Source organism: Parambassis ranga, chromosome 22, assembly GCF_900634625.1.
Source record: "Parambassis ranga chromosome 22, fParRan2.1, whole genome shotgun sequence".
Classification (NCBI taxonomy): domain Eukaryota; kingdom Metazoa; phylum Chordata; class Actinopteri; family Ambassidae; genus Parambassis; species Parambassis ranga.
In genome coordinates this window covers 3,175,425-3,189,554 of record NC_041042.1, presented here as the reverse complement: position 1 = coordinate 3,189,554, position 14,130 = coordinate 3,175,425, and the positions used below count along the sequence as shown (strand labels likewise).

General features: G+C 42.1%; 1 protein-coding gene across 2 annotated transcripts; it reads left to right on the top strand.

Moving 5' to 3' along the window:
- Nucleotides 1-57: 57 nt before the first annotated feature.
- On the top strand, nucleotides 58-13,329 carry sfxn5a (sideroflexin 5a). 2 transcript variants are annotated; one of them, XM_028396477.1, is made up of 14 exons: nucleotides 58-195; nucleotides 1,927-1,995; nucleotides 3,937-4,014; nucleotides 4,554-4,580; nucleotides 5,930-5,984; nucleotides 6,442-6,467; nucleotides 6,541-6,594; nucleotides 6,745-6,801; nucleotides 6,890-6,955; nucleotides 7,683-7,773; nucleotides 9,639-9,754; nucleotides 9,860-9,945; nucleotides 11,779-11,896; nucleotides 12,862-13,329. In XM_028396477.1, exons 1-14 carry the CDS (start codon nucleotides 148-150, stop codon nucleotides 12,937-12,939), a joined length of 969 nt encoding a protein of 322 aa, XP_028252278.1. In that variant the 5' UTR covers nucleotides 58-147; the 3' UTR covers nucleotides 12,940-13,329. The 2 variants fall into 2 exon arrangements, with proteins under 2 accessions (XP_028252278.1, XP_028252279.1); XM_028396478.1 differs by lacking the exon at nucleotides 58-195 and having other exon boundaries at nucleotides 1,953-1,995; nucleotides 3,937-4,030.
- Nucleotides 13,330-14,130: the final 801 nt, after the last annotated feature.

Below are 14,130 nucleotides of genomic sequence, written 5' to 3'. Positions count from 1 at the left end.
TTTGACCGAATCAGCCGGGAAAACGACATTTCCCATAATGCCATGCGGCAGTTGAGCGTGCTGCTCTGCTGCTGCTGCTGCAAATGTGTGTAGAAAAACTCGGTTAAACTGTGCAGAAGAAGAAAACTTGTGCGTGTTTACAACAACATGTCTGAATATCCGGCCTTCCAGCTCGGCAGGTCCCGTTTCGACCAGGTACTTAAAAGAAATTTTAACATGTGCACTTTAAGCAGCTGCGGAGATTGTCGCTGCTCATTTTAAAGACTTTTACACGTTTATTATTTGTCACGATAAACACACGTTCACTCGCCGTGTTAGCATGAAGTGTGTGTGTGTGTGTGTGGTTACTTAACTTAACACAACGAACTGCATTCAGGCTAAAAAAACGAAGCTAATGAATGAAGTTCCCTGGAAGTGAAGCGTCTCGGTCTGTTTAGGTGAAAGTTTAAGGTAAACGAACAAACCTGGTCTTTGAACGCATCATCGGAAGAAAAACATCTCTCCAAAATAAGTTTAAATCTAACAAAATTAACTAATATTATTATTGTGGCAACACAAGAAAATCATGAATAAAATAAACATAGATGAAATAAGTCAACAAAAAGAAGAGTATTATTTTTTTAGGTGATAATTTAAGCTAGTAGCCTAGCTTAATGTTGTAGTGCAGCTAATAGGGCTTCATGAGGATTATAATATTAAATAAAATACCAACAGTTTTGAACGTATTAATACAGCTGTGTGGTCATTTTCAAGGTTGTATTGTGTTTCTTAAACCTTGATAGAAACATTTATCTGACCACAAATTATAAACCCACAGGTGGATTAACATTTATGTAAAAAAAGTTATTAGCTTTATTGCTTACTCATAAAAATGTGTTTTTTTTTAGCTGGTAGAGCAACAGAGACACATTCTTATTTAATTTTAAATATTAATGGTATTTTTTCCACATAAAATATAAAGAGACTTCACTAAAAATACAAGATGTGCAATGGAAATGACTTACTTGGCCTCAATTACTATAAACAATTTGCAAAAGAAATTAAAATTGAGCTGCCAGGATCCTTCTTTAATAACTAAATCAATATCAGAAGTGGTCAAATAACTTTCAGAAAGGACAAAATCTGTAACGTGAATAGTGCTTTTGGCCTTTGATACACGGTTAATATGACGTTAAAAGGACTCCGTCAGGTGACGCATAACGCTGTCATTAGCCTTAAAGTAAAAATAAAATCGTGTCTATGCTAACTGGTCCCGGTTGATGATTAATTGACAGATTTAACAAAAAAACAATTCCCTCACACCATGTTTGTACCAACCATCCATATGTTCAGGAAGTCACAAGGCGCAGCAGTGAGTCAGATAGCAGATTTTCATCCAAATTAGCAGTTAGTGCAATTAAACGCAAGTTAGGGAGGGATGAGCGGCTCTCTCAGGGCGGCGTGGCGTGTTTCTGTATCTCCTAAAATTCTTCCTTATGCTCAGTTATGAATAAATGATGGAAAGGTATTTCTGGCACAGTCGTTACAGGAATTAATTGCCGTCGGTGTGAGTGGATTCGGTTCCCTAAAAGATGCAGACACGAAACAGTTTGTCAGATGCATTAATGAGGAGGCTCCACCTGGTAGTGTTACAACAGCTGGGGAGCTATAATGTTGCTGTTTACTGTGCGACAGCTGGCTGCTTAAAGACACAACCCAGAAGCTGATATGACTTCTTGTATTTGAGCAGGAATTATTAGATATATTTCAAAGTTAGATGTTCAGAACACAAACTTCAGAAGACCACAAAATGCATCTAATATCTCGTGTTTAATGTCTAACTGAATTTTAAATTAAAATTTTTAGTTGTGGAAATGATAAACAAAGTTTAATGGACATTTAATGTGCATTTTTTTTCATGTGTGTTTCTTTTTGTTTCTCTCTTAGAACACGTTTTCTGGTCGGTTCAGGCACTTCCTGGATGTGATTGACCCCAGCACTCTTTTCGTGACAGAGGTACACAAACATCTCATTTATCATGGATACATTGGGGGTACTGGGGGGTACAAACCCACTAAGACACACCAACATCTGGTTTTTGTCTTCATGGGAGAAAGGATACAATCGGAATTTATTCTAAAGTCACATAACTTTGCAGAAATGTACACTCTGATTTTTTAGTAACATCTGTCCCCAGTCATAGGTTGTTTTTTTATAGTGTGTTAAAACATTTAAAAAGCTCACACACACACACACAATGATCTTATTGTTTAATCTGTCTGAACGTCGGTACTAGCCTTTGGGTGACACCTACAGTTTAAAAGTGGAATTACAACAACTAGCTAAACTTGTCTTGAAATGGGTTAACAACAGAAATGATGATCACAAACCTGCGAACACACATCACTGCACTAAAGCTTATATTATACTACAACTCTATAGTGACTAAACGTAAGCGTGAAGAGCTGCTGTGAGAGGTTTTATCAAGAAGTTTAAAGAGAACCAGACTGTCAAGAGTCAGGAAGAGAAACATGTGGAAGGTTCTGGAGAGCCGAGAACAGCTGCAGAGACACCAGTGAAGGATTGAACCAGGTCTGGACCTGAAGAGTCAGAGAAGACCGTCACTAGAGTCCTGCACAGGAATGGACTGCCAGACTGCAGAGAAGACACCTCCAGACCAGACTGAAGTCTGCCAGAGACCACCTGGAGACTGAAGTCCTTTGGTCAGATGAAGCTGAACTAGAGCTCTGTGCTCACAGAGAGGTTGTCTTCATGTGGAGACAGAGAGGAGAGGCTAGAACCCAAAGAACAGGCTTCATACAGTCAGACATGGTGGTGGCAGTATGATGCTGTGAGGAGGACTCACTCAGTCTGGAACTGTGGATCCTGTCAGGGTGGAAGAACCATGAAACAAGAAGAATTAATATCTGAAAGAAACCCTGAAGCAGTCTGCAGTCAGACTGGGTCTGGGTCCTGGTTTTCTACCTTCAGAACTACCTTCAGTAGAGCAAAGTGAACGTTACTGAGTAGTAAAGACCAGGGTTCATGCAGGAGACCATCAGACCTGGAGTAGATCTGGACCAGGATTCCTCAGGAGTAAGAATGAGCCTGAACAATGGAAGGAAAGCACAGATACACAGCCCTGCATTTAACAGGACTAATTTATTAGGATACTTTAGAACTGGTCTGTTACTGTAGGTAAATCTGTGACCTTTTTGCTCCTCTCTAAACGCGAGGCTGCTGCTCGTTGTAACGTTTCCACGGGTTTTGGTTGTGTTGTGGTAATTTTGCTCATGGAGCCATCAGAGCGCTGCTGCTCTGGGTAATGAAGCTGTTAGTGGGCTCTTTGGTGACAGTAATAGCACCAGTAGCTCCTGGGATGTGATGAGGTGTGGACATATGGGGCAGCTGTGAGGGGAGGAAAGTGTGTATTCACACACACACACACACACACACACACACACACACACGCTCGCTCTCTCTCTCTCTCTCTCTCTCTCTCTCTCCTTGCACCTTGCTGTGCCAGGCGTAGCCTCAACTTGCCCCTAATGACGAGAGTGGAACTGGGGCCGCCATGATTTGCGTACGATTGCACACACACACATGATCTCATCTGCACACCAAGTGCAGACACACACACACACAGAGTAAGACACACACTCGTGCTTAGACGGCAAGCTCATTAGAGCAAATTGGTCCACGTGACGGTGTATTTTGCTTGGCATTAGACAATGATCACACCACAGAAAGCCGCTCATTACCTTTTAGGAAACTCATTTGTCAACTGAAAATCAGCATGGAAGTTGTAGTGAAACACAATTATCACACATTGAGGTGTGGGGCTGACAATAGTGGAAGAGAAAAACACACACACATCTGAGCTGACTCAGACTCTCCAGGGAGGACTGTCCAGACTTAAGGTTTTTCACTGACTTCATTCATCTTCTGTCGAATCAGAGGCGGCTGCGTGACTGCGTGGAGCTGCTCTATCGGTTCAAACGAGGGGCGCTGCCTCCAGGAGTGACAGACGCTCAGGTAAAAACGCACACAGGTGAGCTCACACATCATCGAGTGTGTCAGTCTTTGTGGTGATCGTTCATGATGAGTGATATACAAACAAACAGGGATGTTGGCTTCTCCATGATTGACACGTACACGTGTGATCAGAAAGTGCAGACGGAGCAACAACAAAGGCTGAAAAATGAGGCCAAGTACACAAAAACTGCACTTCTACTAAAGCTACAGGTCAGTCCCCATGTTAAAATGTCAGAAATAAGGACAGGTAGGGGCTTTGCTAGGTGGCTAGCTCTCTGCTAGGTGTTGCCTCCCTGCTTTAGCTCCACCTCTTTGCCCATATTTGGATCAGTCAGGAAGCTTACTTGATCAAGACAAGAGGCTCCAATGCTAACCAGGATAGCATGCTGTATGATAACATACATCACCTGCTAACTTGTCGTTTAGCAGGTGAAGCTATTGCTACTTTTGGTTTGGCTTTCCAGTCATTGTACAGTTTGAGACAAAAAAATGAACAGAAGCCTATTAATAATGATTATTGTCTTTTTTTATTTCTACAGCTGTGGCAAGCGCAGAAAATTAAGCAGGTAAGCTCATTTTTACCCTTCCTGTAAACCACACAGACACACACACAAACCGTGATCTCTTATCTGATTGTTGTGACACGCTGCAAACAAAACTTGACACCAGTCAAAGAATGTTAGCTCAACACTTACCTGTTTATACAGCAAACGGTGTGGACAAACACCAGAAAATGTGACATTACATAAAAGGTGGCTGTACTAGTCATATCTATATATATATCTATATATACCTATATGTGTGTGTGTATATATATATATATATATATATATATGTATGTGTGTATATATATGTATATATATATACATGTGTGTATATATATGTATATATATATACATATATATATATAGATATACATAATAATCAGCTGGAAGTGCCAGCTTGAGATGACTGACAGTCGCTGACCTGCAGGTGCAAAAACTCACTGACAGTAATGATAGACTTTTATAAATCTGTTATTTATGGATCATCTAAATAAAACCTAATTATTTTAATGGATTTATTAATTATTTATTGAGTATTTTTTTCTTTTTTAAAAGTAAAATGTTAGTTTAATATGTGAATTGAGGCAGAGTCTGACAAGTTTTGTCACTTGTGTGTCAGGCAGAATGAAACAGTGAATAAAAACAATGTGAACAAGAAGACAAATGTAAGTCGGAGCCAAAAGGCTAAAACGGGCCCTGTGTGGTCTCCTCTGTACGAGAACTCGTGCCCTCATATTTGATAAATCTGAGGACGGCTCTGTGAACATCAGGAGGAAGCGAGACGTCTTCTGTTCTTCTCCAATCAGCCGCCATCATCACCGTTGAGGAAGTAGAGGAGAGAGAGATTTCCATCTGTCTTATCGTATGATGCGGTGGATACGGTGCTGACAGAGAGAGAGATGCTGTCTTTGAGAAGAAAAGAATGTCTGGAAAAGTGAAGCAGTCTTACACGAGAGAAGCAGAGTGAGGGTGACTTAACCCTAAGGCGTCACTCTAAATTACTACCCTTTTGTGTCATTAGGGGACAAAAAATTAACAATTAATATTTTTTCTTCCTTTTTCTGCATAAATATGTTAAACAACTTCAGCCCTGTTCAAAACTATCAAACATTAAATCATTTTGAGGAATTTAACCCTTTAAATGCCAGTTTGATTACTTGATGTCACAGTAATTTCTTATGAAGAAAACACAAAAAATGAGTTATTTTCCACAAAACAAAAGTGAGGTGGCTGAGGCATTATTTTTAAATCTGTCATGGATATGTCAAGAGTAGCTAAAATATTGAGTTTGATGCATTATTAGTTTTTGTGTAGCAGCAGTTTAAAATGGTATGGTAATGGTAATCTTTGACCTATCCATTTTTTTCCAGGCCATCATCCACCCCGACACAGGGGAGAAGATCCTCATGCCCTTTCGGATGTCAGGTTAGAGCAGAATCCTTTGGGGGGGGGGGGTGGAGACAGGGATCAGAGTGGGGAGGGGCTTGTTATGTGGTCCAACATGGAGGCGTCCTTCACCCTGGGAACTGTCACGGCTCTACGGGGCTCCTCACGTTGTCTCAGGGCTCGAAAAGGTCAGGCTCAGCTGGGCGCTGATTAAAACCTCGCTCCTACGGTGACGGAGAAGTCCTGCAGGAGCAAACATTTAGGTCCACTTTTACAGCACCTACTTCTTGTAAGGTGATCGTGAAGTGTCAGAGAGAGGGGGGGGGGAGTGCAAAAGGAGGGAGGAAAGGAGGACAAGATGGCAGCAATTAACCTGCGAGGATCAACACAGATCTGAGGAACTTTTATGCTTCTGTAACCACAGAAATATTCAAAAAAAGAGACATTAGAAATAAACCTGACAGCAGAAGACTAATACAGACTGTTCTTCCAACAGGTTTTATTCCATTCGGCACACCAGTGGTAAAACTTCACACATCTCAAACTGCAGATTAAACCTACGGAGACGTTTGTTTAATATTTTTTATGTGAGCAGGTCGTCGGCCTCCTTCTACCAAATCAAACTCTGCTGTCCACCGTCTTCTGGCAGGTAACTCTACTCATTTATGTACTAAAACTGCTCTGTTTGCCCATGAAAGCTCTCAGATGAGTAGGTAAACTTTGAGATACATAAAGTCAGGACTGAACTTCTGTTGTCTCATTAACCTCCTGAAGCGTCTCTGTCTTTGCCTCGTTACAGTGGTTAAACCAAAGTCACAACGCCTGCGTTAACTACTGTAACCGCAACGCTTCCAAGGTACAGTGCTAAAGGCACGGACTGTGTGTAGGTCTGATGTTGTGTGTGTTATTCTAATGTTTCTTCTTCTTCTTCCGTTTTGCTTTAGCCGGCTCCAGCTTCCAAATTCCTTCAGGGATACCTCGGAGCAGTGACCAGTGCCGTGTCCATCGCAGTGAGTTCATATAAGCCTTCACAGCAGGGAGTAACGTGCATCACAGGGTGATGTGGTGATACCGTGGGATCAGATGGTATTTAGAGAGGGGCTGGACGTCATTTTTTAAGCAATGAAACATGTACTTTTTCATCTTAAGGTGCAAACACGGCAGCATTTGGTTTGCCTGAAACTCTGATTTTCCTCTAAAACCTATTAAAAAAGCAGCAGAAATATTGAATTTGCAGACAATATAAAGTTCAAACTACAGCTCATCAGTTCAACCTTTTCTCCTTTACCTCCATGTCATCAAAGACTCAGATGTCAAAAGAGTATAATACATGTTCACACACCTGCCCGACAACCCTTAGCGTGGACAAGGAGCTCAAACCGAGCCAATTACTGGTCCTGCTGGGGGCTCATCCGGCTGATGCCCTCAGGCTTGACAATGGTCGGCGAGTAAAGGGAAAAAAAAAATCACAGGGTGTCTGGAGGGCGGAACACAAGCCGGGAGGGGGGCAGGAGCTCTCCAATTAAACGTCTGTTCTGGTGACGACCCCCCGCTGGGGCTGCAGAGAGCTGGTGGTGTGTTATCTGAGCCTTTTGACTACAGCACTCGACTATGTTAAAATACAGCAGAGTCATGCATGGTGACGGGGAAGCCTCACAATAATCCGCCACTTCTGAGGTTTCAGTGCAGATATTTTCAGTCTGATTATATCTTGTGTGTCTGGTTTTACCCCCTCAGGTTGGGTTGAATGTTTTAATCCAGAGAGCAAACCGCTTCAGCCCAACCACCAGGCTTCTGGTGCAGAGGTTCGTCCCCTTCCCAGCAGTGGGTAAGTTCAGAAACCTCTGCGAGACTTGTCCTAGGATGGACGGCAATCAGGATTTTTGTGCACACATAAATAGGGGATTTTGTTCAAAGCTTGAAGCTAAAGAAAAGAGCAACAAAACATTTTTTTTTTTACAATTAAGTTGTTGAATTTTGTGAGGAACAATCATTTTAAAAATAACCCCTTATAATAAATCTGCGGTCTGATTTCCTCTGGCTCCTCGCTGTCCCCCTTTCCCCTCTGCAGGCTCAGAGACGTGTTGCGAGCGCTCTCTCTCTCTCTCTCTCTCTTTGTCAGACGTGTGTGGAGCCACAAAGCTGATTTTTCATGCCACTCTGGCGCAAACACACAATCACACCCAGGGGTATAGACCCGTGTCCCAGAATGCCCCCGGGCTGCTGGCTCATAATTAAATTGTTTGCTTGCCCCATCACTCCCTCGCCTCCCTCCCCTCCCCTTCCCTTCCCTTACCATAGCGGTTCTTCTAATTAAATCAACAGGTTTCTACAGCGCAGCCTTTGCCTGGTAATTGGCTGCTCGTTAGAACTCTGCTGCCGCAAACAAATTGGATAATTACCCCTAAAGTGGCGTCTATGTCAAGGCCTCATTTACCTGATTTCTGTTTGTTCATTGTTGTTGCTGTTGTTGTTTTTGCTAGGCCCCATATAAAAAGTAATTAAAATGGCTAATTGAAGCGAAAGAAAGCGAAAGTGCTGTTTGAATTTTGCACCCGTTTGATTTTGTTTGCTTACTTAAGGCTAGATTTATTTGTAATAACCTAATCAAGCGGCGGCCTGTCATTCAATTAGATTATGAAGACCTTTACTGCAGGGAGCGCGGCGCCCGGCGTAAATGTGTGGGGTTTAATTAATTTGTTGTCTTTTGGAAATATTTGTCATTATTTGTGATGTTTAGGACGTAATTATGTGTAAAATTCTAACCAGCAGTTATTAGATGACAATTAGAATGTACACAAGTGTAATTATTTAAAATGATGACAAATTACAGACCAATATTTGAACATTTATCTGTGCAGATTCTACAGTTATTTAGTTATAAACAGGTTTTTGAAATTTTGATCTGTATTTTTTTTGCCTAAAATCTTTTCTTTTATTAATTGGTCTGGATGTAAAAGAAAAAAAAATACCTTGTAGGTAAAAAGAGCTATTTGCTCAGTCAATTGAATTCCCCTCACAAAGCGACCTGCTCGCCCGGCGGCCCTGAGCACAGATAACTCTGAACGTTGTTGTCTTAAATTAAAAAGGCTCCGGGCGCCACCACTAAACTCTCTAAAAATGAGTTTGTCTTATTCCTATTAGCGTCAAGAAGAAAGATTCATCTACATTAACATACATTTGTGTTCATTTTAGCTCTGCGTGAATAAATCAGAGGCTGTTTGTCAACCTGCCAGACGCCTTTTTATGTGTGTGTGTGTGTGTTTTATGACACTTTTAACGTGGCGGTGATGTACTCTGTGCGAGCAGTTTCACAGGATTGAGGTCATTTTTAAAAGAATGGGAGAAAAAGGGCAAAATGTGACTCTTTTTTTGTTTATTGTGCATCCTTAGGCTGCAAAAAAACCACAGCCATACACTGAAGTGCTTTGAGCTAATGCTAAAGTGAGCACACAAGCATGCTCACCAGCACTCCAGCATGCCTACAGTTGCTAATTAGTAGTTTTGCAGGTGAGGGAGACGTGTGCTAATGTTCTTTGATGCATCAAAAACGTCTAAACATGCTTATAAAACATTATAGGAGACCTATAAATTAATATAGGGAGGTTAAAACACCCATAAGGGTGAGAAGTCAATTTGCTAATTTGCCAAGTAATAAAATATATAATCTTCTAGCAGTGTGACTCTCCACAGCGAGCGCAAACGTCTGCAACGTGGTGCTCATGAGGCACTCAGAGCTGTCGGAGGGCATCAGCGTGCTCGACGACAGCGGGAGCGTGGTGGGGACGTCCAGAGTGGCTGCCAGACATGTATGTGACTCGCTGTAAAAGCCCTGATGCTCCTGTTGAGGTTACACATCAGTTATCATACCTTTTTTTTTTTTTTTTTTTTTTTTTTTTTTTTTTTTATGACAGGCACTTTTGGAGACGGCCCTAACCAGAGTGGTTCTGCCCATGCCAATCCTGGTGCTTCCTCCTTTGATCATGGCTGGACTGGAAAAGTAAGAAACTTCTCTTCACTGTAGTTTAGCCAACATGTAAAGATGGCCTCTTTGGAAGACAAACATAGAAAAACTAGACTGTAATAAACTACAAAATAAGAGGAACGTCAGCCTCTTAGAACTTTCCTCCTTCCTCTTTAAGTTCATGTACACAGTGATCTTTCTTTGTACGAACTATAGAAACTGCTGACTTCTATGGACGTGTTACATGTATCCCTCAAAGTGAATATAACTGATTGATCGGATGATTTGTTACATTAAGTTTGAGTAGAAATTCACACTGCTGCTGCTGTTTAATGGGCCCACCCAGTCTCATGAACCCTCTCCACCACAGGACATTCAGCGTTGTATGATTTGACTTTAATGATGTCCTAATGATGCAATGTGTTTATATGGACGTCCTGTGATCGATGGCCCGACCGCGCTGAGGAATGCAGCTGTCTCTGACAGCACTTGTCCCGACCGCTCCGAGTAGGCGGGCTCAGGCAGCGGAGGCTGGCTGCCCAGGTGTGTTTAGGATTCCTGGCAGCTGAATGAGTAAACGAGGAGAGAGAGCAAGAGCCATGGAGTGTGTGTGTGTGTGTGTGTGTGTGAGAGCTCAGCTATCCTCTCCGTCAGCTCACCTTCACTGGCTCTCAATAGAGCGAGAACAAGGGGACAGAGACGGGTCCCTGAGCGGCCCCTCAATGATGGATTACACTGCTGAGAACTGATTCAGGGTAGTGACAGCAGGTTCATGTATACAAGTCTACCATAAAGATGTATATGTGCTGTGATGAAGCAGCTACTGTACGTGTGTGTTGAATGAACTGGTGTTTGTTTTAACACGGAAACCTGATAAAGACCTCATCTCCAGAACATTCTTCAGAGCGTGTGAATGCAGCCAGAGTTGCATTAAATTGTGTCATTAATTTTGTCTAACATCACCTGAATCGAAGGGTTCTAAACTAAACCTCACAACTTTTCTCCCATTGACTTTTCTCTTTGTAACACAGCTCCTCATGATGTGTGTGTGTGTAGCCTAATTAAACCATGGCAGCCATATGTGTTAATGAGCTCCCTCATTAGGCAGTAGCTCTCCTCGTTAGGGGGAGAGGCGTCGCTGGTGGAGGAGAGACGGAGCGGCTCGTTCTCAAGCTCCTGCTGCGTTCACTGTCCCACACAGCCGAAAGGGGATTATCCTACAGAGGGCAGCGAGGAGAGACGAGGGATACGACAGGAGCAAATATATTTCTGGAGATTATATTTCCTCACAAACTGTGTTATTTAGAGCATAAAACATCACTGATGCTGATGGCCATGTTAAAGTTCTAAACTATTAAAGCAAACTGGATTTCTGTGAATGTATCTATTTATGCAGATGATGCTGTATTCTACAAGCTTATCTGAGAAGTTAAAAATAAAGTCCTACCTCTTTTCTTTTCTGTGTTTTTAAGGCTGAAAGGAGATGCTTTGACACCATGTTTTTGTCTCCACCACATGATGGAGATGTCACACGTGCATATATCTTTGCTCATTTAATGGTCTGACATGTTTGACATTGAAAAATTAGATTTATCTCATGGAAACTTTGAGAAAATGTGTCTGCCCTGATGATTGGTGTAGAAGAGTGCAGCTCTGTTTTTTTTGTCCCACCATGCCATGATGCCTATGTGTTCCTTTTTGGCCTGTGGTCCTCTGTCCTGATTCATTTTGGACCTTTCACAGGACAAACTGTGAGAGTCTGTGGTCTGGAACACTGAATGTATGTAATGTGAGTTTGTGTGAGACGTCTAACCATCACATTTACTCATTCATTTAGAACTGACGATTTCCCTCTTGGTCTCCCTCCAGACTTCCTGTGCTGCAGAGACATCGGAGGCTCGTGCTGCCCGTCCACAGCCTGGTGTGTCTCGCTGCCTTCAGCCTGGCTCTGCCGCTCGCCATCAGCCTCTTTCCACAGATGTCACAGGTACCAAAGTGTTTCCATTGATCCTCTTTACACACCAACAGTTGCCGTCGTGCGTTTCACCTCTTTGACTTCATTGTACGTCTGCTGAGCTCAGGTCTCGGCTCCTCCTGACCTCCTCACTGCTTCCCATTGAGCTCCTTCCTAATGAGGCGTAGCCCTCTGAGGCTTAACCTGCTCCGTTATGATCTGCCCACAGCCTCCATTGCCATTTATTCACCGCCACTGATGCCATCCCAGGCTAGCAGGCTGATATCTAACTTTAGCCTTATTGCCTCAGTATGTGTCATCCTCCTCATTAAAAGGCTGTAGCGTGATGTTGTTTTTCACTCTCGCTCTCTCTCTCTTTGTCTTCTCTCTGCCAAATGACTTGCTGACACGAGCCAACCAGCTCTGGCTTTAAAAATGTTTAGGATTTAATTACCACTGGAAATAGCTCAGACAGCCATATGGCAAAAAACTTCAGACATATGTGCCGCCAACAGTCCTGTGAAAAGCTGCCTCCTGTTTCACGGAGGGACCTGTTTTTCTTTCTGCACTTTTGCAAGAAAAAAAAAACAAGACACACACACACATAGATCTCCCCAAAAGCAACATGAATGCCCCGCTCCCCTGGACCCCCCGCCTACTCAATTTGTCCCACTTCCCCATTTCACACCTACCAAGATGTCTGATTAGGATTCTGCCTCCTACTCCAACAGCCATCTGTCTCTGGTTCAAATATTAGTAGATGCAAACCTCAAATTAGACTTTAATCTGCCAAATTGGCTCTTTTTGCACATTAGCAGTAAATACAGAACATTTAAAGCCTTTAAGAATTATTAAGTTACAAATGAAACTGTTTAAAGTGGTTCGTCGTGATGATGTATGGATGGATGGATGGATGGATGCACAGTATGGTGTGTAAACTTTATACCTGACAAGTACGTGCTGCTGTCATTATTGACCTCGTCCTTTGGTTCTTGCAGATCGATGTGAATCAGCTGGAGCCAGAGATCGCCATGGCAACGGAGTGTAAGATTCTGACATACAATAAAGGACTGTGAGCACGCTGAAGATGGGACCCGCTGCTCGTCAAGCCATCAGGAAGCAGCCTGCAGGCTAGTGAACCCTGGTAAACTTGGCCGGTGTAGGGTTAAGTTCACAGACAGCAGGAATAGATAGGGTTAATGCAAAGGTAGCATAACAACATGAGGAGGATACACTGACTGACTGACTGACTTTGTTTTTGACTTTTTCCTACACTTAAAAGGCCGGTTAAGTAGAAACAAGGTGAACAATAATAGATTTACTGTGTGGCTGAAGTCAAGCTAATGTGATGTGAAACTGTGCTTTAACACAGGGCCGCAGATTGCAGCACAATGAGCTGTTAAATTAAAGCATAATTATAGGAAAATGTTTTTTTTTCTGTATCAGAAGGAGTTTTTGTAAGCTTGGAGCTATAGATTTTTATACACAAGCACTTAAAAAAAAGATAAATTGCTAAAAATGTAAATATAAAAAATGTAAACATTAATTTCCAAAACTTATTTACTGTTTTAAATTTAAAACATAGAGCAAGAATCTCTAAAAGATGTTTACTTTTTTCACCTATCAGTATTTTACATCTAATTATTGGCAGATAAATATACACAAACTGATCAATATCTGCTTTAAATTCGTCCTGTTAGAATGTGACACACTTAATTCTTTATAAAACACAATAAAAACTGTCCATAAAGTACATTTTTATTTTGTTTTTGTAACTTTGTGTATGATATAAATCCTGATTTATATAAACAGCCTGTGTTAAAGTCTTATCTTCTGCCGTGATCTGTGTGATTAGCGTGTTTGCGCGGTTGCCGAGGGAACGCTGCACAGTAGGGCTGCAGTACAACGTTACTCAACAAGAAGCCACATGCAGGATCAGGGAGAGGATGCTGCACACAACCAGGGTGAGACATGTAAAACACTGGAGAGAGAGAGAGGCATCTGCTTTGTTTGTACTGTCTCAGACGGAGCTAATGTCATGATAAATATTAGATTCCTGTGTATCACTGAGTCGGGTCTTCAGTGTGTTTTCCGCTGCTCTCTGCGCTGCATGTTTTAACACTTAACGTGGCATTTTACAAGCATGTAATCTGTAGTGTTAGCTGAGAAAACAGGTAATCAAATAATAATAATTAAAGCCTTGGTTGAGGCTTTTTTTCTTTTGACACCTTTGCAGCAGCAGCAGTGTGTGGATTCTGCCGTCTCCT

Coding starts and splice junctions, on each gene's coding strand:
- sfxn5a (XM_028396477.1), top strand. CDS start 148: ATGTCTGAATATCCGGCCTTCCAGCTCGGCAGGTCCCGTTTCGACCAG. Junction 5,985..6,441: donor CATGCCCTTTCGGATGTCAG/GTTAGAGCAGAA, acceptor TTCTTCCAACAG/GTTTTATTCCATTCGGCACA. Junction 6,595..6,744: donor TGTCCACCGTCTTCTGGCAG/GTAACTCTACTC, acceptor GCCTCGTTACAG/TGGTTAAACCAAAGTCACAA.